Genomic DNA, 25,627 nt, shown 5'->3' with positions numbered 1-25,627 from the left:
ATTTGTTCCCCTGATTTTAGCACTCAATAGCAGTTCAAAGCATGACTCAGAAACTCAAGTAGGAGAAAGGATGAGATATGGGTCATTGAGTAGTCTCTAAAAAAAATCTCAGCTTTTTGATGGGTAAATATATATTACCTGCTGTAAAAGACCTTCAGGATGTTGCAAATGACAGCATGAATCTTACTACATGCAGGAGAAAGAATGAATTCTACCAGCTTGATTCTAAATGGCCATACCTCAGGAACTGGTTCATTCACATAGACCCATTCTTCTGATCCTGGCTTAGGTGGCTGCGGCACTATTGCAACAGGTGATGTGTCTGTAGAGTCAGCAGGTGATTTCTTTACTGGTACTTTTCCTCCTGATGATTTTCCTTTAGGAGAACCTTAAACATGCGTATCAAATTATTCCAATACAAGTAAATGAATAGGACAGAATTCTGGTGGAGGAATACATCTATAATTGCCATGGACTTCAGGTGATTCATTAACTACTTTTTAAGGTTTTCTGAGGAGTCTTACAAAAAATTCTTATTCTCCACAGCCCCCAAATTAACCAATAATATTAATAATAGTAAATGTCTTAAAGCAATCCAACCTATCTAAGTGGCTAATATATTTGATATTTTATTTTCATCTCTGTTCTTGCTTTCATAATGAACATGTGACTTTTATAAAGTTTAGACTCTAGAACAAAGTGTATTTCACTTACTATTTCAAAAACTGGCAAATTAAACTCTCCACGCTGAATGAGAAAGAAGGTAGCTAGAACATGAGTGGTGCTCTTGGTATCCCTTGGAGACCAGGTAAGAGGGCAGAGAGAAAGGAGGATATTAAAAGAGTCAGCTGGAGTAGGTGAGGGATGCAGGGGAGGAGAAGAGGAGCTATTGTAGCCCCTGAACATTCTCTGCACATGACACAGGGTTTCTGTGGGGAAACTATATTTCTTGCTACAGTTATGGAGTAAAGATGAAGGTAGTTGCTGTGCCATAAGCCTGGCAGAATCAAGGCATGAGAGAAAGAGAAAGGAAAAGAAAGGGAAGGAAAGGAAGGGGAGGCGAGGGGAGGAAAGCGAGGGATGCTTGGGAAGAAAACAAGAAAGAGAAGGTCTAATTTTCAATTCAGAATCTGAAAAGGACATTCACTTCACTTTCCCTGATGACATAAAGAGGGGAATCTAGATCTGTTAAGTGGTACCCTATGGTATGAACAACTTTGGTCCTTAACTCAGAGAGCACTAATATTCCCTGAAAAGATCAAGTTATTACAGTTTGGAAATTCACTCCATTTAAAATTCCACTTACCTTTAGATTAATTATTGAAATTTTTAGAAGCAGTTTGCAGACACCTGTACAACTAGGAGCACTTTCTTCCTCCAAAATGTATTTCTTTAATGAGTATTATTTAATGATAATGCCGTTTAGAAAAACAAATACATCTTCCACTTTTATGTTAGTTAAAAATAAGTGGATTGTAAGTAGAGGAGAAATTGTTAATTATATCTTGTGGGCAGTTTAGGTGATCTCCACTTATATATTTAAAAACAGTATCTATTATCTGTAGATCTGAAGTTATATCTAAATTATATAAAATTTAGAAAAATTTAAGAAAGTCTTTGTTTAGGCAGTAACTGACAATTTTCACAATTTGCTATATTTTTCTATATAACGATTTTCCCTTGACCTGAATCTCTGGTGAAGTACAAATGATAACTCTATGACCAATTTAAAATGAATTTCTCTAAATAAAATTCCTAAGAAGAAGAATTTTGTAATGATAAATTAGAGACTGAAATGAGTTTCTTTTTCTTTTCTTAAACATCATGATCATCCATTGAAAACAGAGAGAGTCAGGGAATATTTCTGGACTATTGTGCTTTGATTCTATACAACTTTTGTGTAACTTTTAACAATGAAAATGCTGAAGGGCAAAATATTTGAACAAATAAAAATGAATCTATGCGTTAGTGAATATTCACTTTTGAACAACATCTTTATCAGCATCTTAAGTGTAACAAGCAGCATTACTTTTTAAGTATCCTCCATGCAACCATATGAAGGCTTCATTTTCTAATAAGATGTTTGCTTTTACTTGTAGAGCTGGATCATTGAGTCCTCAGTATAACTATTCCTCATGCTCATGGATTAAAGGTTTGGAAAATAATCTATGGATTAGCATATGGTAAAGGTACATATTACCAATTTTTTTGTTGTAAGAACCTGGTAGTATCACACAGAAACCCACGGCACTACAATGAGTATAAATAAAAATAAAATGCAGTAAAAAGAGAAATTCAATTTTAGAACACTGGATTTTAAAAATCAATGTTATAAATAAAGAAACAAAGACAAAGTGACAGATCAGTAGGTTTGAGCAAAGAGATAATAATAGGAACTCAGTGAAGGTCTGAGTAATTAAAAGTCAAGAGCTGGAACCAAAATTTACAACTAAGAAAGTAAATAGTTAATTCTAAGATAAGAGGATCAATTGATGAGAGGGCATTAGGAAAAGCAAACACTTTCAAATTAAATTGGCCTTCCTCAGGGAGGTAAAAGGATTGGGAGGTGAGAATTGTAGGAGGGAGGAAAAGATAGGGAAAGTCCGCTTTATGTGTTTTTTTGTTGTTGTTGTTTTCTTTTAAGAAAGGCATTATTTTTACTTTTCTGTTGCAAAATATGTCCTCTAGGACTTAATTTAATTAACAGCTTCACTAGATAGAAAGCAGATCAATTAACAGTGATGGCTTTCTTATTGCCTTGGGGGTCAACCATGTTCAGCAAAAACTATCTTTTTGTTAACAGTGCTAATGGCTGCCTGGGCTGCCAACAATGGCAATCAAAGTGGAGATTTAGAGTGTATTAGATAAGATGAAAATTTTAGCTCAGAAATGGACCAGACTGAAGCAACATGACCAGGAAGAGAAGAGGTCCAGTGTTGAGCAAGGAGCCAGAGACTGAGCATGTGTTCTCAGAACTCACTGCTGAAAAACTATTCTGAAAAAGCTCATGGAGGGAAAGCTTTCTCTGCTTACTGTCCTAAAATTTATGCTGTTACTCTATGTAGAGCTGGAGATACAGAATGTGGACGACTATAAAGTAATAAGACTGGTTATCTGGGGTTGCTTATAAAACCTAATTTTAGCATCTTTATAATCAATGACAAGAGGGAACTCTCCAGGTCAGCTTTGCAAAGGATTCCCCCTTCTGCCCACTGTCTTTAGTAACTTGGTCTGGGGCCAATAATAATAGTCCATATTTATTTACAGTTTATTCTGGGCCAGACCCTGTACTATTTACTTTTTTGCACATTTACTTATTCTTTATAATAGCCACATGAGTAGATACTCCTATTACTCCATTTCACAGATGAGGAAATTGAGGCATATTAAGGTACAGTAACTTGCCAGAGGTAACCCATATATGGTAAATGGCAGAGCTAGAATTTCAGTTTAGGCAGGGTGGCTGTAGACTCGATGCTTTTGATTGTCATACCTCATTGCCTTTTAGTGGCTATTGATGTATTTCATATTGATAAATGTTCTTTTGATTCATACTTAGAAGTCTGCAAACTCACAGAAGTTCTTATACTACTATTTACTTGGCTCGTTGATTTTAAGATGATTTTATTTATTTTGCATACCAATTTTCTTTTTGGTAAATTTCTGGTAAAAATTTTTAAACTACAGTCTGATAAACAGATTCATTAAAAGACTCGTACTTAAGAGCATAAATAGTATTTATTTAATTTATTTAAACAATTGTAACATTATTGAGGCAAAATCCAGGAAAGTTATGAGCAATTTAGTGTGCAAATTAATGTGGGAGGGTAGATAATATTCTCCAAAGAGTGAAGAAGCTCTTTTTTGTTTTCTCCTCATAGGTTAACAGTTCTTAACAAAACACTTCTTTATTCATTTTGACTGTCAATTTCCTCATCTTTGACATGGTAAAATGATCATTTCTACTTCATAGGTGATTGTGAGAACTTAATGAGATTGTATATGTAAATTATCTTGTGTAGTGCCTGGTGCATAAAAGGTACTCTGTAAGAGGTAGTTTGTTATTGTGCTTATAAATTGTATTATAAAAGATGACTATGGTTGAATTTTGCTACCAGAACCATGATCAATCATAAATTGCCAGCTTTTGTATGTGTGGCATCAACCTTCCAATGAAACCCAATGTATTTTGCATTTGCTATAAATCTATGATGACCTTGCATATTGTGCCACTTATTGTCCTCTGTTAAAGGTCTCAGGTGATAAAAATCTATTTTAGAAATTAATCCTGTTAAAACTTAAACGCATCATACTTCCTTCATCATCTTGCTTGTCAGGTTGTTCTGATTAATGAGTCATCACAATAAGCATTGTGTCTTTGAGCTGAATGTGCTAATTTCCTCATTTAAGGGCTTTGGATTTTTATTTGTATTTCAACAGCGTTATTATAAACATGTTTTTTATTGTAATCTAACTTCAATATTTGAAGGAAGAGGTATATTATAAATAATATACCAGAAATCATTGAATGTTTCTGATTTTCCAGTGGCTACAATAGAGCAGTAAGCCTTGGGCTCCAGTAAAGTAGTTCTCAAATGTTAATGATCATCAGAATCCTCTAGTGGGCTTGTTAAAACACAAAACTGCTGGGCGCCACTCCTGGAGTTTCAGATTTAGTATCTATGTTTCTAACAATTTTCCAGGTTATGCAGATGCAGATACTGCTGGTCCCAAAACCATACTTTTAATTTAAGAGTCTCTGCTCTCATAGATGATCTAGTTATTTCAATTTCCTTTCACTTTTGTCTTTTTTCCTCTGTTCTTCCAGATCCTTCAAATTAAGTGGCATTAATGAGACAGCCAGGTGGGAGGGGATCCCTGGACCAGCCTGCTTACTGGGGTGGAGACTTGGGAAGTTCATGCCATCTGTGGTGGGGAGGAGCCTGGTCCCTCTGTTTCCTGTGTGGAATCTGGGATTCAAACTGCCAGGCAGGAGGTGCTCTAGCAGAGGGACTCTGGCCCTGCAATAGTCCCTGTTTCCCCCTTTTTCTGTTTTAACCAAGTAAAACCTTGCTTTACTCACCCTTTAAACCATCTGTGAGCCTAAATTTTCATGGCTGTGGGCAGACAAGAACCCCATCTTTAGCTGAACTAAGGAAAAGTCTTGCAACATTTTTGGCACCCAACGTGGGACTTGAAAAGCAGTGAGTGAAATGGGGACTCAAAACCGCTCACTGTTGCTTCTAAGCCTTTTCATCCTTGGACTTCTGAGGGTGGGGGAAACCAAGCCCCCAACCCCTGTGAATCCCAGGTCTTTTCATGGCCTTTTCATTTTTTTTACTAGATAGATGGATAAACATCAGCTCCCCGATGCTCCCTGCCCCATGTCAGGACTGGGACGCATTCCCAGGGTCCTGACCAGCTGGATGGCTGGTTCCCAGCCACAAGCCACCACAGTCTTCCCCTTCCCCAGCCAAAGGGTTTTACTCCATTGGACAGTAATTGAAAGCATCACCCTGGTGGAGGAACAACTTGCATAAGAGTAAGAGGCTCTTTCCTAGACGTTTTTAAACTGTTTTTTTTTTCCTTTCCTCTTCTCCATCCTGTCAGCAGTTAACCTTTAAAGTTTCCCCCCACCTTTACTAGGCCAGGCCCCTCAACTAATACTGTTCATATTTTCTGTAAAGCTTTAATTCTGAAAAAGGATTTGTGGGGCTAGTCTTGGACTGGGGCTAGTCTTAGGCTGTGGCCAATCTGGTGTGCTTTGCATGTCTGTATGGCTTGTGCTGAAAGCCTCCATCTTGCTTTACATCCTGGGGGCATAACCACTTGGCAAGGCTTTGTTTAGTAATACTGCATTAGGGGATGAGCCCTCTCTGGTTCAATGTCTGCATGTTTTACCATCTCTGTCTCTTAAAGGACCCCACCCAGCAAATGGATTTTCTTCTCCCTGTCTATGTATGTACTGTGTGTGATGTCTGTGAAAAGAGCTCTAATTAATTTGACCTAAAGAAAGACAAGCACTTGGATCAAATACATTTTTTAAGGGAAGTTAAAAGCTGTGGTACCTTTCAGTTCACGTGACTTTAATCTTTAAGAAGTAAAAACAGCCTGAAAGACTATTGGTAAAATCCAGGTCAGATGCAAGGTTTGCTAAGTGTTTTAAGGTTACAAACTGCTTTTTGGGTTTTGAGAACTATTTGTTGACATGTGACTTCACAATTGGTAAGGTCTGGGCACATATGGAACTAACCACACCCTTAATTAAGAAGGCAAACCTTGGCTACACTTAGCACACAATTAAAGCAACTCACCAAGCTTTACCTTAAAGTTAAAATTCATAGGAGTTAATTGAAACTATTAGAAATAGATTTATATGCAAGGTGTGTAAGAACAGTAAAATGTGTTTTTTAGTAAAAGGTTATAAGAAGGCATGGAAATGTAAAACTTTGCCTAGGGTTACAGGATTGTATTGAGTTAAATTAGGAAAAAGCTGAAGGTTCAAAGAAGTGGTACAATAATTGTGGAAAGTAATCTTGCAGAAAAGTTTCTCTATGTGAACATATTGACTAAATTCCAAAAAGGGTATTATACGGTTTTCCTGTAAATTGAGCACTGAAATAAAAGCATAACAAGGTTTTCCTAAGGCATTAATCTGTTCTTTGGTAAAATTTGTAAAGGGATATAAAAGGTTTGTGCTTCTTTAAAATTTCTGAGTCATCATTTTGGCAAAATAAATAGTTTACGGTAATATGGAATTCTATTTAATAATATCAAGTGCTTCACACATATTTAAAAGGCTTCCCAAAATCAAACTTCAGTATCAAAATTATCTTCACTGGCACCTGGCTTTTTGAATACTTCAGAGGGCCCCTGAAGTGTCCAGAAAAGAGAAGTAAACAGGATTGTTTGACAGGTTTAGGTATGTCGGATTGCCAAAATGATGCTCAAGTTTCTTTAGGTTATATCTTGGTAAATAATGCTAATATATGTTCCAAAATTGTATAAAATTTCTAAAATTCTGATGTCTAAGTTTATGCTATCAATCATAATTAAGGTTGTTACATTAAGTTATTGAAAACCATGGAGAAAACCAAACTTCTTTGTCAATCATATTTCTAACTGTAACTACCCTGGACATTTTGCTATCCACAGACAATTGTCCTGTTTTAATCCTTTTCGAAGATGGTTTATAATGAGCTATAGAACTTTAACAGATGCTCTCAAACACAGGTTTCTGATAACTTTGGAGACTGTGACACTGGAATAAAAAAATGTACAGAACTCACGAACAGCTGAAATGTTCATAAATATCAAGTGAAGCAAGAACTAAATGGACTGAACTCAGAAAACTGAAGCAACCTTTTTGACTTTTGCTTGGAATATTGCTGATCCTTATTTTGTTTCTCAGAGTCAAGGAAACTTATTTTGAGCTATTTATGGCCTTTAATAATTAAGGAATAAGCAAAGTATACTCCTGTGATCAAAATTTGGAGCATGTTTGTTTCTCTCTGCCTGGTTCCTCCAGAATTTAGAACCTATCTGTGAGTATACTTATGGCAATATAGTTGTTTGCATCAGTGCAATAAAAATCCATTTTTCTTTTACAACAGGACACAATTGGAGAAAGAGGTTATTTCACCAAGGCTTTGACTGGAAGGGTATGCTTCCCTTTAAGGAGTAAATCTCTACTTGCAGAGCCAATAAAAGCCAGGAGGGGAAACTGGCCTCATACCTTCATCTATGCAGTCCCTGTACAGGGTTCCTGACCTGTGGTCAGTAAAGAATATCACTTTCTGGCCGGGTGTGGTGGCTCACACTTGTAATCCCAGCACTTTGGAAGGCTGAGATGGGTGGACCATAAGGTCAGTAGTTTGAGACCAGCCTGGCCAATACAGTGAAACCCTGTCTCTATTAAAAATACAAAAATTAGCTGGCTGTGGTGGCATGTGCCTGTAATCTCAGCTACTTGGGAGGCTGAGGCAGGAGAATTGCTTGAACTCAGGAGGCAGAGCTTGCAGTGAGCCAAGATTGCACTACTGCATCCCAGCCTAGGTGACAGAGCTAGACTCCATCTCAAAAAAAAAAAAAAAAAAAAAAAAAAAAAAAAAAAAGTCTCTAACAGGTTCAGGAGCTCCAAGTTTATCTTGGGACCATAAGAGAAGACGGCCACCCACCTCACAGGTATTTGAGGATACAAAGCCATGGTTGGGCTTGGCTTTAAAAGGTCTCATGTGAGATTCCTTATGGAACAGACTTCCATCAAAACCAATCCAAAAGGCCTATACAGAAATAATTATTATTGCTGCACTTTATGCAAATAATCAGGCCAAGTATAAGACTAAAATCTATTTTGCAAACCATTCAGTCCTGTGATGACTTTTTAACAAAAATGAGGACAGGAGAGAGATAAATCATGTTTCAAAACTTAAACATTTGTCGTTAAATTCAAAAGTCATTGGTTGTTTTTAAGTTTTCACCTACATTTTAGACTAGCTTACTCCTGTGAACCAACCAGCAATTTCTGGCTCAAGGTCACAAAGAACAAAAGGGATGAGTAATATAAAAATCTGAATGGATATTCTAGTTCTAAGCAATTATCCTGCAAATCCTGCGAGGTGATGGGAATAAATAGGATGCCCATCACTCGGAGGTTTCCTTTTTGGGAAAGTAAGACCAAGGCAGCTAACCAAACCCAAGCCCCATGCACCCAAATCCTAGCAAGCATAACTATAGCTACTTGTTATCTGGGTGTGTCACAAGACATTTTTTCCTCTTCCTTGTTGGAGGAGGACTCAGTTCCACAGTGTCACTTTAGCATTCGGCTCATGATAAGGAGTCCACGCAACTCCCTGAGGCACATTTTTGTACCAAACTCAATTCCAAGCTTTGGGTCAAAGCCCTAGGAAGGAAAACTGGATCTAGGGAATTCAGGGGCAAATGACAACAGAGGTTAAAAGGCACAGCAAAGCTGAGAGTGGCTGATTCCTGCCGATTAAGTCAACCCCAAGCTTCCTGTTTCATGGATAAAGGTCAAGTTAGTATCCATGACATAAATGATATATAGGAAACTCCAGGGCTACTGGCAGCAGGTGAGATAAGGCATACATGGGTAAGAGCAGATAATTCCTATTCTCTAGGCCCTCCCTGCTTCATGGGTGCAAGGTGCTTTGGCACTCGTGGCGGGACCTGCCAAAATCACTCAGATGCAAGTATGGAAGAGGGAAAGTGGACACGCTTCCCTCTCCCTCATGTACCCTGGTTATTTGCTAGGAAGAGACAGAAACCAGGGATGCCTGCTCCCCACTTTCTAGATGGGTGACCATTCATCTTCATTCTGTATCCCTTTCAAATGCATCCTGACCCTCTGGGACTCCTTGAAAAGGTGTTACTTTTTTCTTTCTCCTCCTCTGCCCTCTCTTCACAGGTAATTGTATCTCCGTACTATGGGACACTCCCCTCAGATGCATCCTACAAACTTGAAAGAGTTTATTTCCCAAGCCTTAAACTAGTTGGCTTAGGATTGGGCTCAGGGGAAGGGAACCCAGAAGCCTGACATGCCAGCAAAAGAGTAGAGTTTTTTTAACCAGCTGGGGTTTGGCCTCCCTCTCCCTGTGCAAACTGGTAAAAGGCCTCAGAATTTTTGAGCTGTCCTTATCCCTCCCCTTGTTTCGTTTTGATACATATTTTCTAATAACTCCATTTGTCTGCTCTTGCTTTCAGGCCATCAAACTGTAAATAGTCATGCAAGTGGAGCATCTGACGATGGCCCCTTCTGCTGGGAACCTTTAAATAGGCCTCTGAGGGAGCTCTGATTGCCATTTCCCCAAAACAGCGACCCCTGTCAGCAGGAAGCAGTTAAGATGGGTCTTTGTCCTTATCCTTAATCTAACAACAAATAGTTAGATAGATGTACTTCTTTAGAGAGGGGAATGAGACAGCCAGGTAGCAGGGGGTCCCTGGAGAAACTCCAACCAGCCTGCCCACTAAGGTGGAGACTTGGGAAGTTCACACCATTTGTGGTGGGGAGGAGCCTGGCCCCTCCTTTTCCTGTGTGGAAACAGGGATTCAAACTGCCAGGCAGGAAGGGCTCCAGTGGAGGGACTCTGACCTTGCGAGAGTCCCTGTTTCCCTCTTTTTTTCCCTTTTCACCCAATAAAACCCTGTTTTACTCACCCTTCAAACCGTTTGTGAGCCTAAATTTTCATGGCCATGGGATGGACAAGAACCCCGTCTTTAGGTGAACTAAGGAAAAGTCCTATGACATTAATGCTTATAACATTGATACTAAATTTATTATTTTAAGTGGCTTGGTAGCACCTACAATAATTGACCCTGTAAGACAAATCAGAAGGCAAACACTGGAACAATACTAACACTAATACATGTGGCAAAGCATCGGAACTAAAGATGGCATTATTTCCAAGTGTTTGTTCCAGAGAACTCTGATCCCAACAGATATTCCTCCAAGGGAGAAGAATTCTGCAGCCAGAATGCCCTGGGATCTTACATATGGTGTCTCCTGCTCCCTTTGAAATGCACATTGTTATAGAAAAAAAAATCCTGTAATTAAAAACATTTTAACTTGATGTAACTTGGCATTTTCTGAATTTAGTTGATTATTGAGAACTTTCTTCATTTGGCTCCTAATTAACATCTCTCCTGGGTAAGGCTATATGTTTGAAAAGCCATTGTTTAATGAAGAAACATAATGGAACAGTGGCAAATGGGCTCAAAAGGAGGTGAAATATTTTTTAAGAACACTCTAAATACCATTGTTAATGGCATCTCAGTGTCAAGATTTGGGAGGGAGAAGTGTAGAGATTGATCTACTATGCAGAGAAGGATATAAATGAATCAAAGACATCGACAGCAGGAAATAATAAGTTTGAAGAAAGGAAAAAAATAGATGGTTCCTCAACTAGGAGGCACTTTAAATATAATTGGTATCAAATGGCCTGTGAAATAAACAGATGAACAATTAATGGTGTTCACCTGCAATGGTGTTAATTTGAAATATTAAGAAATAAAATTATTTCTTCCACAGGAAGGATGTCCAAAACCACATTATTTATATGTAACATAAAAATGTCTAAATCTTGAGAGTTCACCTATTTCAAATATTATTTAATGCAATAGAATAGTAAAATAAAAGCAAAAAATATTTGGAAGTCTTTGTAGTTAATTTGAGCTAGCTACATGCCTCCAATGTATGTATTTTGCTGTTGAACTTGTGTTTGCTTATGAATTGTTTGGAGTCTGTATGCTTTTATTAAGGATGCTCTTAGAGCATGTGTTAATTATGTCTAATTTGATGCTTTGGTACCTAATATACACAAGTCTTTAATTTCTATTTTCGATGATTCTATAATGATGTTTCATTTGCTTTTTTGATCCTGATGAGAAAAAAGGGATGAGTAATGTAAAATATGAAAATTATTCTATTAGTAAACAAGTGAGAGCTGAGCATAAATTATAGTCCTTAAAATTTTAACTAAAACTTTTATCTCAGTGTTAACTCACCAGTTAGCTCTAGTTATATAAACCCATCATATTATATAATTAGAGAAAGGTGAGATTCTCTGTGAGAATCATGGTTATATATATTTAAATGTCCAAACGTCTATTTTAGCATGTTGTATTTTGAACATTACACGCTCTTGGACTGCAACAGCACTGGCAATTTGTGATGAACAATTTTAAAAAGACACATACTTCATGACAATGCCACTTGAATGAACCTGGAAGAAGTAAATTGCATGCATCCATAACTGCGTTTCAATCTTTAGTTAATTGGTTGCTACAGCAGCTTCAGTATGAATCCAACTGATAAGTATTTTAGAGCCTGGGATTTTCTTTCACCAACTATCAATTACTTTAGAAATTATATCCCCCTATTTCACAGAAATAAAGTAAAATAGAAAAAAGAACATAAAGGAAACTAGGGTCAGGAAAAATATAACTTAAAGTAGAAGTTCAAAATCAGGAGAGGAATCAGAAGGCACACATGGAGATCTAGGTCTTTGCATAGATACTAAACCTGAGCCATGAGTTTTTTTTCTGAACTTCTGCTCAGCCAAAACACAAAGGAAAATGCTCTCATTTAGAGGTGCCCATTATCTAGTCACCCAGAGGAAGAGGCATTTTCCTGTCCCTTGATTCTGAACAAAATTTATCACCTAGGATTTCATACAGGGGCCACTGAATGATGTAGTGGGCATAATATTACTTCAGAAAATATAATACCAGGTTATTATTGGTATAATAAAAGTTTCACCCCCACTGCTATGTTAAGTTGTGGAGGACTTTTTTTTTTTTTTTTTTAACTGGAAGTTTTATTTCATTTCAATGGACATTAAAGTTGGCCTACTAAATTAGAAAACTAAGGAAAGTCATGCATGAGTTTTGAGTGAAAACATGGTCTTCAGAAAAACTGTTCTTAACAAAATTCTTTACAATAAATAACTCTATAAAAACTTAAAATTGGTCTGGTGTGATGGCTCAGGCCTGTAATCCCAGCACTTTGGAAGGCTGAGGCAGGGAGACTGCTTGAGCCCAGGAGTTTGAGACCAGCTTGGGCAACATGCTGACACCCCATCTCTACAAAAAAATTATAAAAATTAGCCAGGCTTGGTGGCATATGCCTGTTGTCCCAGCTACTCAGGAGGCTGGGATGGGAGGATTGCTTGATCCTAGGAGGTGAAGGCTGCAATGAGCCATGATCACACCACTGCACTCCAGCCTGGGCAACAGAATGAGACCCTGTTTCAAAACAAGAAACAACAACTTAAAATCAAATATTATTGTTTCATAATCAAACATTATGCAGAAGAAGAACTTTGCAAGCCTGATATTTTAGAGACAGTGTCCCATGGATAAAGCCATAGGCATTTACAATTAACTGAAAAAGGCAAGCAATGCAATGCCACCAGATTAAGTGTAAGATACCTGGGCAGTAGGGAAGCAGTCAAGGACAATAAATAAATAAATACATAAATACATAAAAATAAACCCAAAGGACAAACCAACCTAACCTAAAAACAAGCTGAACTTAATAGCTTGCATTTCAGAACTGAGGCCATGGAACTGTAATACTGAGAAAAGAAATACAAAGTAAATACCAAATACGAATGTCAGGTCAGAATAATTTTCAATAAAACAACATCAACAAAAATAACTTGTTAACACTCAGATAGATAACTTAAAAGTACCTGACTGTTAAAAAAATTGTTACAGAGTACACATCCAAATACCCTAAAAAGGTCACCAGCTCTCATAAATAGGCTTTTAAAAGTTTACTTATTGAGGGTATATGCATGACATACATTTTCCAGGGAATTTATGATTCTTTAAAAAAGCAGGGAGTGGGGTTGAGGGTGGGGAAAGTAACTCAAAGTTCTCTAAAATATTTGCAAGGTTCTCTTTACTCTTTGATGGTTGAAGAATTTTCTGAAGAAACTCAAACAAGTAATAAGAATTAAAATCCATTGCATGAAATACGAATTAGAACAAAGTAAAATCATTAAAATCCTTTGCCAGTATGTAGTTACACCAAGAAGTTACATCAAGCTGTAAACATTTGTTAATTCAAATTCATGTATATAATATATATATTTATATATGTAAATATATATATATAAAATATATATATATACACACTCTTTTTTTTTTTTTGAGATGGAGTCTCTCTCTGTCACCCAGGCTGGAGTGCAGTGGTGCAGTCTTGACTCACTGCAACCTCTGTGTCTCCCAGATTCAAGGGATTCTCCTGCCTCAGCCTCCCGAGTAGCTGGGACTACAGGTGCGCGCCACCACGCCCAGCTAATTTTTGTATTTTTTTAGTACAGATGGGGTTTCACCATGTTGGCCAGGATGGTCTCGATCTCCTGACCTCAGGATCTGCCCACCTCAGCCTCCCAAAGTGATGGGATTACAGGCATAAGCCACTGCGCCCAGCCCTAATTCACATTTTTAATTGTTTATAAATTACTGGTTTAAATGATTACAAAAAAAAAAAATGTAGACAGGTCTCAAAAACTTCAAGAGTTCCACTAAAAATAGATGATAAAGATTAAATGTTCTACTTTACTTAACAGTATTGTACCAAGGTTATTTTCTTAGTTTTGTGAATGTTCCAAGGTAACGTAAGATTTTTATTTTATTTTTTACCAAAGTGCTTATCAGTGAAGGAAATTCAATAAGGGGTCCAAGAAAACTTGTTTCAGTATGTAGCTTTCTGATGGCACAGCTTAGCCCAAGGATAACAGTCAAAATATCTCTGATGAATGGATATTCTGCATATTAGATATTGTCTAAATTATCCTGGCAAGCATCACTTTTCTTAGCAGGGCCTCTGGTAAGTGCCAGGATGCAGAAAGTTTGAGACTATATTCCGCAAGGGCTTATGATTTACAAATGCCTGAGAGAAGTGGTCAATGTATACTACTATACAAATCTAGCTATTTGCACTGAGATAGTTATAAAATGCAGAATTACATGTAATTATATCTATTTTTATCTGCTGTACCTTTTCTTTTGAGTGCGGTTTCACCTTTCTTCCCTTTTCCTTCCTGAAGAGATTCTTGCTTACCATGCGGGGCTTCTAAACAAAATTCAACACACAAAAATCATTGATGATTTACTTCAATAACTTGGGCTATATGATTGTAAGCAAGCTAATGCTATTTCCCATAGGTAAACAGTTACATTTGTGAACTGCATAAAATGGCTCCGGTCTTAACTTTGAGTTAAAATTATCCTGAAGACAGACTATGGGTTGAAACTTCTGGAATGATAGCTCTAATAGCAGCATTATTCTGTCACATTGAGATGTTTAGTCCTAACTTTAATATGAACATTTGGTAGTGGATTTGATCATAAACTCTTTAATGGAACTAGCTGTGGTGTTTTTAAAAGATAATCACAAATCCACTTGAAGCACCTGGCTGTATTTGGATTTATTTCAATTGAATGTGCCTACACAATAAGACAACTGTATCTGTCATAAAAATGATGTCAAAGCCGGGTACAGTGGCATGCACCTGTAGTCCCAGCTATTGATGAGGTTGAGGCTAGAGGATGGCTTGAGCCCAGGAGTTTGAGTATGGCCTGGGCAACATAGTGAGACCCTGTCTCTAAAAATTAAATAAATAAATAAATGAAATAATAAAATAAAATAAAAATGATGGCCAAACACTTTGAAGAAGAGGTAAATAACCACATTGTTTTGATATGTTGCGCCCTGAACTTCTCTTGGTCACACGCTTTGTTGCCTTGTGACTTCTACATTTTTTCATTGACTGTAATTGTGATGCGAAGAATGATGTGAGTATATTTATCTTAAATTCCCTAGGATATAGTTCAGAAACATATTGGAAGGGAGAAATTGGAAAACTGATGATCTGGAGATGTCCCAATTAACGAGTTTGTTCCTTGAAAAATAATTCACTACATTCTGCATTATTTACCAAACAAATTTAATTATTTTCCTCCCTTGGTCCTGGGCTATATTTTTTTCTTCATTTTAAAGGATGAACCAGTATGGCAATTCAAATGCCTGTGATGGACACAGACTCCCTCTATCCTATTTTTTTTTTTTTTTTTTTTTGTATTTAGAAGTGATAGTTATAAGAATGTATAAATGCCTAGCAGATCTCACTTACATTTAAATATCATGGACATGACAACCAAGATTCCATAGAAATAAGACAAGTGACTTTGTTAATCTCTCTAAATGAATGTTTAAAAATCCAAATAGTTGACCACTAAATTTGGAAGAAAGAGAGGGGACGACACGGAGGGAGGGAGGGAGGAAGGGAGGGAAGGAAGGAAAGAAGGAAGGAAGGGAGGGAGGGAGGGAGGGAGGGAAAGAAGGAAAAACCTAAATAGAAGTATAGGTAGTATTATTCTATTATGCCATACTAAGAAGTAATTCTCAATTAAATAGTGACAGTTGATACTGCATTTGACAATAGATCCTTCAATGGAACATTAACTATGGAGTTTTTCAAATTTAATCCCAAGTATAATGGAAGCAAATATAAAATATGGAACTGAATAAAATATAGAACAATTTTTTTAACAAAATAACTGTTAGGATTCAATGTACTGCACCTTCTCTAGCCCTTTAAAAAAATTTTTTTTATTTTAGTGAATAATTCCTCTTTTCATCTCAACTTCTGCTGAAGATTGTAATTAGATGTTTGAGTAGGGCATGTTCAGAAGCCTCAGGTTTTCAGTTCTAAAAATGTTCCATTTTGGAAAATTTGTAAATTATTTACACAAAAAATTTTAAAAACCTGTGATAAATGTTCCTCTCTTAAATTGCCTAACCAGGCTTCCCTGAGCTGCAGGGGCAGTACTGTCTGCTCTCCTGCCCCATCAATGTCCATCACAGTGAGGTTGGCTGGCAGCAATTAGGACTCTGGAGATTAACCTTTCTAAACATGCTTAAATAGCAGGCACTAGCCCTGACCTTGGTGGGAAAAAAAAAACAAGTACAACCACTCTTTAAAGCAACAATAGATTTATTATTTCTTCAATGCACACTATTCAAGAATACAATTATAAAATAGCAAACGAACTTCAGAAACTTAAAGACTGAGCTGGTCCTGATCAGAAGCACTAGAGACTGGTTTCAGGAAATGGCTCAAATATATAGATACTCTTGACTAGAGCAAACTGAGGAGAAGCAAGAGTTGTAGAGCCATAGCTATAGGTTAAAGGACTATATTAGATAATTCCAGGCTCACCTGACCTACTGTGAAAACTGTCTCCCCAGTTCTTTTTCTTTCTTTCTTTCTTTTTTTTTTTTTTTTTTTTCTGGAGGCAAGAGTTTCACTCTATCCCCCAGGCTGGAGTGCAGTGGCGCCATCTCGGCTCACTGCAACCTCCGCCTCCCAGGTTCAAGCAATTCTCCTGCCTCAGCCTCCCAAGCAGCTGGGATTACAGGCGCCTGCCACCACGCCCAGCTAATGTTTGTATTTTTGGTAGAGATGGGGTTTTGCCATGTTGGCCAGGCAGGTTTTCAACTCCTGATCTCTGGTGATCCAAAGTGCTGGGATTACAGGGATGAGCCACCACGCTCAGCCTGTCTTCCCCAGTTCTAAAAAGCATTTTACATATTTCCATTTTCCTCCAGACCTCTGAATTGTTTTTTAAATTTCCTAATGAGATAGTGGGAAAAGGGTGTATATTTAATTCATGTCTTTGTGTTTTATTGTTGACATGATAAAAGCATTTTTTAGGGTTTGTGTATTTTGCCTGTAGTTAAGTTCTAATTTCCTGGAGTGAAATGGTCTTTAATATACCATAATATCTTACTAAAGTCTTCAAATTTTTTTTGTTTAATATGAATAAGTTTAATTTTAAAAATTCAGACCTATCTCAAATCTCCATAAGACTATAGAGTTTAGAAGTGTGGTCATGACACAGTATCAAACATACTTAGGTAGACATGGTGTAACTGCACAGTCAGCCATTTATGAAGCTGAAACTAGAAACCAAAGCCTCATTTGTTTTATACACACACACAAATAGATACTGACACTCTACCAATATCATGCATTAAACAATTAAGCACTTCAATTTTGTCATTATATTTATTGTCTACCACTGAATGCTAGACTTATGGTCCTTAGGAGTTAAGGATCTAGAAAAAACTTAAACTAAAAATGTTCTCTATCTAGGCTCTTTATCTCTATGTCCATAAATATATGTTTACTGAGATGGCAGGAGCGTGTTTCTGTACTTTTATAATCACATAGTCCTGAAGATTTACAATTACATATAAATTCTAGTTCTATTGGTTGCTGTTAATTTGTTCCCTTATTCTGGTGGAAAACCAGCTATAGTCATTCTTATTTTATTAAGATGCTGTTACTCATTACATAAATCTAACTCCGTAGTTCAGCAAACAGACGTGTATCCTCTTGATCTGCCTGAAGTTACCTGTTGCTCTGTGCCTTTTCCTCTTCTCCTCTGTGATCTTACTCTAATCAGTAGACCTAGGTGTGATGACTCCATGTCTCCTCCTACACAGCGAAGAAGCTGGGCTTTGTAACAACTACGCATTTAGCTACTCCAAGAGCTTTTCCACCTCCATCTGAGTGTAAAGCCTTGTTTCATATGATTGAAGTTGCCCAAAGTCTGAATGTAGATAGACTACAATTTATAATTCTTTACTGAGTAAAATTAAGAAACTGAAAAACAGGATTATAAATCATTCTGTCAATCACCTGATTGAGGTTTTCCTTTTGCAGTAGGAGTTTTTGAAGGCACATGATGAAGATGAATTTCCTTCTCTTTTTCTGGTTCAGGAGGAGGAGCGGGAGGAGGTGTAGGAAGTGGAAGCTCAGCCAGGGAAGCTGCTGCTTTTTTCTCAGCTTCCTTTTCTTCTAATTTCTTCTCAACTTCAAAAGGATGATAAGAATTGACCTTCATTAGCGACTCTAGATATCTACTATTTCACTTGAACTAAGAGAAATCTAAATTAATACAAAACACTCTTATGTATTTAAAGTTAATTCATGGTTTTGGGCTTTCTCTTAAATCTTCTAGTCCTTAAAGCTAAGATTTCAAGTCTTCTCTTCCTTGTCAGAAATATGGTTGCCCTTGCCTCTTGATGGCAGTGGTGGTAATGTTGATGGGTAGTGGTGGTGATGATGGTGTAGTTGTGATGGTGGTTGTGGTATTAATAACAGTGGTGTTGACTGTGGTGGAGGTAGAAGTGGTGATGGCTGTGGGGAGGATGGTGGTAGTGACGGTGGTGGTGGTAGTGATGGTGGTGGTGGTGATGGGGGTGGTGGTGGTGATGATGGTGATGATGGTGGTGATGGTGGCAGAGGTAGAGGTAGTGGTGGTGGTAATGGTGCTGGTGATAGTGGTGGTGGAGGAAGAGCTGGTAATGGTGGTGGAGGTGGTGATGACTGTGGTGGGGATGGTGGTAGTGGTAGTGGAGATAGAGGTGATGATGGTGGTGATGGTGGTGGAGGTAGAGGTGGTAATGGTGCTGGTGGTAGTGGTGGTGGAGGTAGAGGTGGTGATGGTAGTGGAGGTGGTGATGGCTATGGTGGGGATGGTGGTAGTGATGGTGGTAGTGGAAATAGAGGTGATGATGGTGGTGATGGTGGTGGAGGTAGAGCTGGTAGTGGTGGTGATGGTGGTGGAGGTGGTGATGGCTGTGGTAGGGATGGTGGTAGTGATGGTGGTGGTGGTAGTGGTAGTGGAGACAGAGGTGATGATGGTGGTGATGGTGATGTAGGTAGAGGTGGTGATGGGTCTGGTGGTAGTGGTGGTGGAGGTGCTGGTAGAAGTGATCGTGGTGGAGGTAGAGGTGGTGATGGCTGTGATGAGGATGGTGGTAGTGATGGTGGTGGTGATAGTGATGGTGATGGTGGTGGTGTGGTAGTGGTGATGGTAGGAGTGGTGATGGTGGTGGTTGGCATGGGGGTGATGAGTAATATATGTGTATTTGTGTGTACGGAGCTGATATAAAGGGTTAGCAAGTGGGTGCCAAATGTAAAAGTGATAATCTGGAAGTAGCTAATAAAGATGAAGAGAAAAATAAAAGATTATTTGAAAATGTCCAGTGGGAAAGCAAAATGAATAAGTATAAAAAGACTGTAAAGGGCAATGTAATACAAGAGGTGGGGTGAGGAGGAAATGGAAGGGGAAAGAAATGTGTATCACTAACTTTAATAAGTGAATACAAAGCACTTAGAATACTGCACAGTACATACATCCTCGATTAAGCCTTAGCAATTCATTCATTCCTGCAACAACCATTTATTGAACCTGAATTATGCCTTGAAGAAAAGGAAGGATTACAACAATAAAGTAAAACTACTATTTCTAATGATAATAATTATAATAATATTGCAAACAATAGTTCTGATTGCTGGAGATACAACAGTAAAACAAAACAGAAAAATCAATGGCCTTATGAAGCTTACATTCTAGTGGTAGGAAACAAACCATAAATATGATGAATAAGTTAATTTATACAAGAGTTAAGATGGTGATAAGTGCTACGGAAAAAAAATAGAACAGAGTAAGGGAGACCAAAGTGTTGTGGGCAGCTTCTTACGTTTTAGACAGAGTGCCAGGGTGAGTATGCCCAACCATAGGGTGACGTCTGAGCAAAGACATGAAGCAAGCCAGGGAGTGAGCCTCGTGGATTTCTGCTGAAAGCGTGTCCCAGTCAGAGGAGATGGTTAGCCCAGATGCCTGGAGGGATGGAGCATGGCCAACTGGAGTCTTTCTAGGCTCCCATCATTGTGATGACCCTTTGCCTTTGGTGATGCAGTTTCACCTTTCCTGGCACACCTTCCCTGACTGCCCAGTCTTTCCATCCCTTCACACTGCGGAGGCCCACAGCTCTACTGAATGGACCGCTGGCGATGAATGCCTATGTTCTTGCATGGCTATTTCTCTTTACATGTGCTCACTCCACCCTTGGATTACTCTTTTCATTTCAGCAAGCCAGGAGGTTTCATTCTATTAGACATTCTTTCGAAGTGGAAATTCGGGGTTTTAGTTCTGATTTTTGAAGTAATTCATCATTATTGTTTTAAGCATCCAAGAATTAAGACAAGTAGAAAGGGGAATTGCCTGTTAAGTCTCTTTAAGTCCCATCTCCTTCCCCACCATCAAGTATTATATATGCTGCCCGACTCTTCTGTGCATATGTATTTTAATACATAAATATGTACACTTTCCTTAAAAGAGACTATTTTATATGTAACCTGCTTTTTCCTGCTTAACAGTATATTGTGGTCAGAATATAGAAGTACCACATTCTTTCAGTTTTTTAACTTAATTGGGATGTTTAATATAGAGCACCGGGCTAGGTTAATGTTTATTGTTTTAATGATTAAACATCTGTTAATTACCTGTTTGAAATATAAATCTTAAATAAGTGATAACTGAGTCCATTAATGTAGTCAGTGATTATTAGAATGCAAACTCTTTAGGAAAATGTTGAAGTTGAGTCTAATAGTTGGCAAAAACAAACTGATTCTAACCCATAACTTCAAGCCTTTATGGGTTAGAATTGGTTTGTTTCTGCTTCCCAACCAAGACTCTGTAAGATTGCTATTCTGTCAAATGACATGTTAAGCCTCTTAAAATACTATATGATTGTTTTCTCTTTGAAAGGTTCATGCTGGTAGTTTTTGGAGTAGGCATTTAGATGTAGGAGCTTGTCTTTCTAAGTGTGAGCTCCTGGATATCCATGGTGATTGTGGTTTATGTCTATGGGCTATTTTAATGTTAATTAACTGGTACATTATGGTAGTTAGGTCACAAATTTAGTGACAGGAGACAGTACGCTATCAAGGCAACTTTAGAATCCTTTTCATACCATTAACTTTGACCATTTTTTACTATACCAAGAAACTGTAGTTGCCAATATAATTTGGGATAATTGATAAACAAAAAGGAAACATTTATTTTTCAAATCATGTCTCCAAGGTAAAATCCCAGAGGAAATATGACATTGGACTGAAGTTAAAATCTCTTTCAATAAAAAGCTTCAATAATAATATAAAAAGTTAGTGGGCAATTATCATTGGTTGAATGAAGGAGGAAGGAGATCTGTGTAGTTTTATTTGTGTAAGATAAAACATGAAAGCAAGTTAATATATAATTAATAATCAATTTAATAATAAACTTATAACAAAATAGGTGGATTTGAGAAAAAATGGCCTAGTGTGTCCATCCTAAAAGAGGAATTCACATGGTTTCTTTATAATGCTAAAGCTAACAAAGTAAAACCTTTACCTTTATCTACAATATCCCTAATTTTCATTAATTTTACTTAAAAACATCTAATTAACAAATAAAGATTGCATATATCCCGAGAATAAAATGTGAATTAATATCCTTAAATTTAACTCTGCTGGGTTTTGTTGTTGTTGTTGTTGTTGTTTTGACATGAAAACAATGTTTTCAGAGTGATGGTCTCTTTTTGATTAAAATAAGAGAGAAAAATCTTTTATTCAGAAACACATACAACAGAAAGCTAAAGACAGAGGCAGAACACACTTGTAGATAGAATAAATCCAAACATAAGAAAGAACTTTTGAATCACATCTTCCTTTCGCCCCAAACTCATTAAAACCACACATTTTAGTTGCCTAAACTCAAGACTATAAACAAATGTAAATACCTTTATTCTTTTTTTTTACTATTTCAGTCGTAAGAATTTCTTTTAGTTTTTCGCATAAAGATTCCTTATCTATTTCAGCATTGATTTTTATCAAAATATTTTCTGGCTCTGAAAACCATTGCTTCAATAAAGGCCAGTTGTCCAAGAAGCCTATAATTCTGCAAAATCAAAATATGATATGAATATCTCATACTGATCAAAAGATTAGAATGATATTAAGCATAAATTATCCGACATGCATAATGAAAAGATAGGCTGCCAATATAATTGCATCTGAAAAAGAAACAATGTTATTTATTTTAGATTAAAGAAGAAATTACTTAATGTCATCAAGACATATTTTTTGAGATGTATGAGAGTAAAAGAGGCAAATGTCATTGGTTCAGGAAAACTTTTAGTGTAAGTTCAGGTCTCCAAGTGAAAATCTAAGAAAACATCATCTATGCTCCTAGTAGAATAACTCTGAACTCTCTTTGGATGGTAGCTACAGCCTGATTCACCTAGGCCATCTATTTTTCTCTCAGAGATAGAAATTGAAGAGATCTTTGAGTAAGTATAGTTGGTTTAGACTTATATACTTTACTCAAAAGTGTTCTTGGAATAATTCTTGAAACTTTTTTTTTTCTTCCTGGAGAGCAGACAGCCTTAATGTAGCTCAAATTACTCTTCCCTGGTTCATTTCATATTGTTAAACTTATCAGGGTTTCATAAAATTGTCTAATTTTGTCTAAATTTCCCTTTCCAATGGCAAATTGCACACAACCAAAAGAATAATTTTATTTTAGCAAAATAGAAGTAGTTTACAGTCCGATGCCTACCTTTTTGAAGTTTACAGTCCGATGCCTACCTTTTTGAAGTTCCATCACTGTCACCGGCATTTCCTTAAAGAGTGCTGAATCAGGATTCCATATAATTAACTTATAAGTTCATGTAACCATAAAGGGAAGTATTGCCTGATTTAATTCTTCTTTTTTCAGACTATAATGACTTGCGCTCTAAATATGACAGCTAGCACATAAATATTTCACTAATTATCAAAACTACTTAGTTTTCTTTAACCTGTTAAAGACTGAATGCTAAGAAATAGATATTCTTCTAGGTCTGATGATTCCAAAGTGGTTGTCAATCTATTCTAAAAGCATGAAACAAGAAGCAGAGCATTTAGTTAAAAACTAACCTATGTTGTATCTGGTCTCTTAAATTTTGGTCTCCACCCTTATCTTGATTTTCAGCAGCTACACGTTGACTGATGTCTTCGTGAGCAGTTTTGTAGGACAATTCTTCAGCTACGGTATAAAATTTATTTAATTAGATAATTTTCAAAACCAAAGTTGCTACTTACTGCTAAAATATACTGATGAAAGATGCCAAACAAGATAGAGTCCTGTATTTGGTACAGTGTTACTTAAAAATATTTTAAAAGATGTTGGGTCCAGTGTTACTTAAAAATATTTTAAAAGATGTTGAAAGAGTATAGTTTTGAGATAAGAATTCGATTGTTTTCTTGGAAATTGGGGAAAATAAGTAAAACATTAAGATAAGCTGTAGTTTCAGTGTAAGGATCTCAGGATTGTCTATGATAGACGAGAATGAAAAATGATGGGTCATCATGAATAACTAACTTGAAAAGAATTGGAAAAATTAACACGGTGATGTAAAAATTAAGACGAAAGAACAAGGTGGCTGGAACGTCAACATAAAAATTATTTCTTGATATTATATTGCAATATAATAAAATTATTCTGTTTCTTTCTAGACTTTATGATCTCCCTGCAGAATAGACATAAAGGAATAGACCCAAAGAGATCAAAAACAAACAAACAAAAAAACCAATCTCAACAGCTCTGATTGAGTCCTATTCTGGATTAATGATACAAAGTCCAGAATACTCACCAATTTAGAATAAATAAAAAATCATAAAGAGGAAAGAAAGCCTTGAACTAGATTAAAAGAAATTAGAATTACTCAATATAAGAAAACATTGAATAGTGAATTAATACAGTTCAAGCAAATGAAGAACCCTCACAGGATATAGTAATCAGTTGTTCTTCATCTCCATTCATAACAGAACAAGGTGAAATGAATTTAGAATGCAGAACGATGCTTTGAAATGATTAATAAAACCCAAGGATCACATTGGAACAGGTAACTGAAGAAAACTGTGGAAGTGCCCTTCTTGGGAGATGCCCATGCATCATCTCATGGTTGCTACCTCGCGGCTGTCAGGACTTCAATGCACGGATTAGCATTCCTCTCTGTCCAACCTCCCAACCTCCCAGCCCCAGGCAGTGCTCCTTCCCCTTCCCTTCACTCGTGGTACTCTGTACCATGGCCACTGAATTTTGTGATCATCCTGAATGGCTCCATCTTTGCAATCTTAAAGACCTATACTCCTACCACAAACTTTCCAGCTCTGGTATTGTTGATGAATTTCTTCACTAGCATCCAGTCCCTACATTCCTACCTCCTTTTTCCCCAAATTTATCAGCATTATCCTGACTTCACTTTATGCTTTCTAGCAAACCTAAACTGCATGAATGAACACTTCAAGTTCTCCCTGCCTCTTAACAACTCCAATTTCTGTGTCCTTCTGCTGTACCAGCCTTAAATGATATCTTTTTTATTTTTTAAGGCTTATGCTTATAGGCATTTTTGAATAAAAATACACAACCTTTATTCTCACTAATTCCCTAGCTAAAAAAATCAGTTGAGCTCTTTCATATATATATATATATATATGGACCCTTTTCTAAAATAAATAAAGAGATAAATAAAAAAAACTAAAAAAGTAACAAATATCCTGTGGCCATGGCTCTTTTTTCTTCTTTCAGAGATAAACTTCTTGGGAGTTATCTCCACTCACTCTCCATCTCTGTACCTCCCACTCACACCTCAACACACCGCAATCGTTCCTTCTCTCTCCTACCCTCCATGAAATGGCTCACATACCAGTCACCAAAAATGCCAAAGGACACATTTCAGTCCTTATTTTGGCTTGTTTTATAATACTTATAGGTAAAATTTAGTGTATAATTCTTAAAAGCTGTTACATATATTATGTCATTTAATACTCAACAAAAACTTGTAAGTGGGATTGAGATTCTATAATTGGCTCCAAATTGCACCGTTCATAAATAGTAGAGAAGGGATTTGATTCCAGGCAATACGACTCCAGGTTCTGGACTTCTTTTTAATTTTTATAGTCTTTGTTGCATTATACTTGCCAAAAAATGCATACACTAATATTCATCTCCATGAATTAATGAACCAAAGACAGTCAGCACCCAGATATATAAACACTATCAGTCCCAGAAGCCCTTTCCTGTTCTTTTTCAGTCACCATTAGCCACAAAGGGTCAGTATTTGATGCCCTGAACTCAAAATCTGTTTCTGCTCTCACCAGAGGGTGAACATTACTGTTCTGTCTCAGGTTGACCAATGGCTAAACAGCGGAGGCAG

At 37.0% G+C, this 25,627-nt stretch overlaps 1 protein-coding gene across 1 annotated transcript in view; it reads right to left on the bottom strand.

The window, feature by feature from the left end:
• The window catches only part of SPEF2 (sperm flagellar 2), a 184,062-nt gene that overhangs the window by 73,384 nt on the left and 85,051 nt on the right, over nt 1-25,627 (bottom strand). The window contains exons 17-21 of the mRNA XM_015139859.3: nt 23,346-23,454; nt 22,169-22,326; nt 18,237-18,410; nt 14,528-14,602; nt 240-388 (exon numbers count right to left, since the gene is read on the bottom strand). Of these exons, the coding sequence (XP_014995345.3) occupies nt 240-388; nt 14,528-14,602; nt 18,237-18,410; nt 22,169-22,326; nt 23,346-23,454 (665 nt within the window). The remainder of the gene's footprint in view (nt 1-239; nt 389-14,527; nt 14,603-18,236; nt 18,411-22,168; nt 22,327-23,345; nt 23,455-25,627) is intronic.

The sequence above is a fragment of the Macaca mulatta genome, chromosome 6 (assembly GCF_049350105.2).
Source record: "Macaca mulatta isolate MMU2019108-1 chromosome 6, T2T-MMU8v2.0, whole genome shotgun sequence".
Lineage (NCBI taxonomy): Eukaryota > Metazoa > Chordata > Mammalia > Primates > Cercopithecidae > Macaca > Macaca mulatta.
Note: the sequence above shows the minus strand (reverse complement) of the source record. Positions and strands in the feature narration are given on the sequence as shown.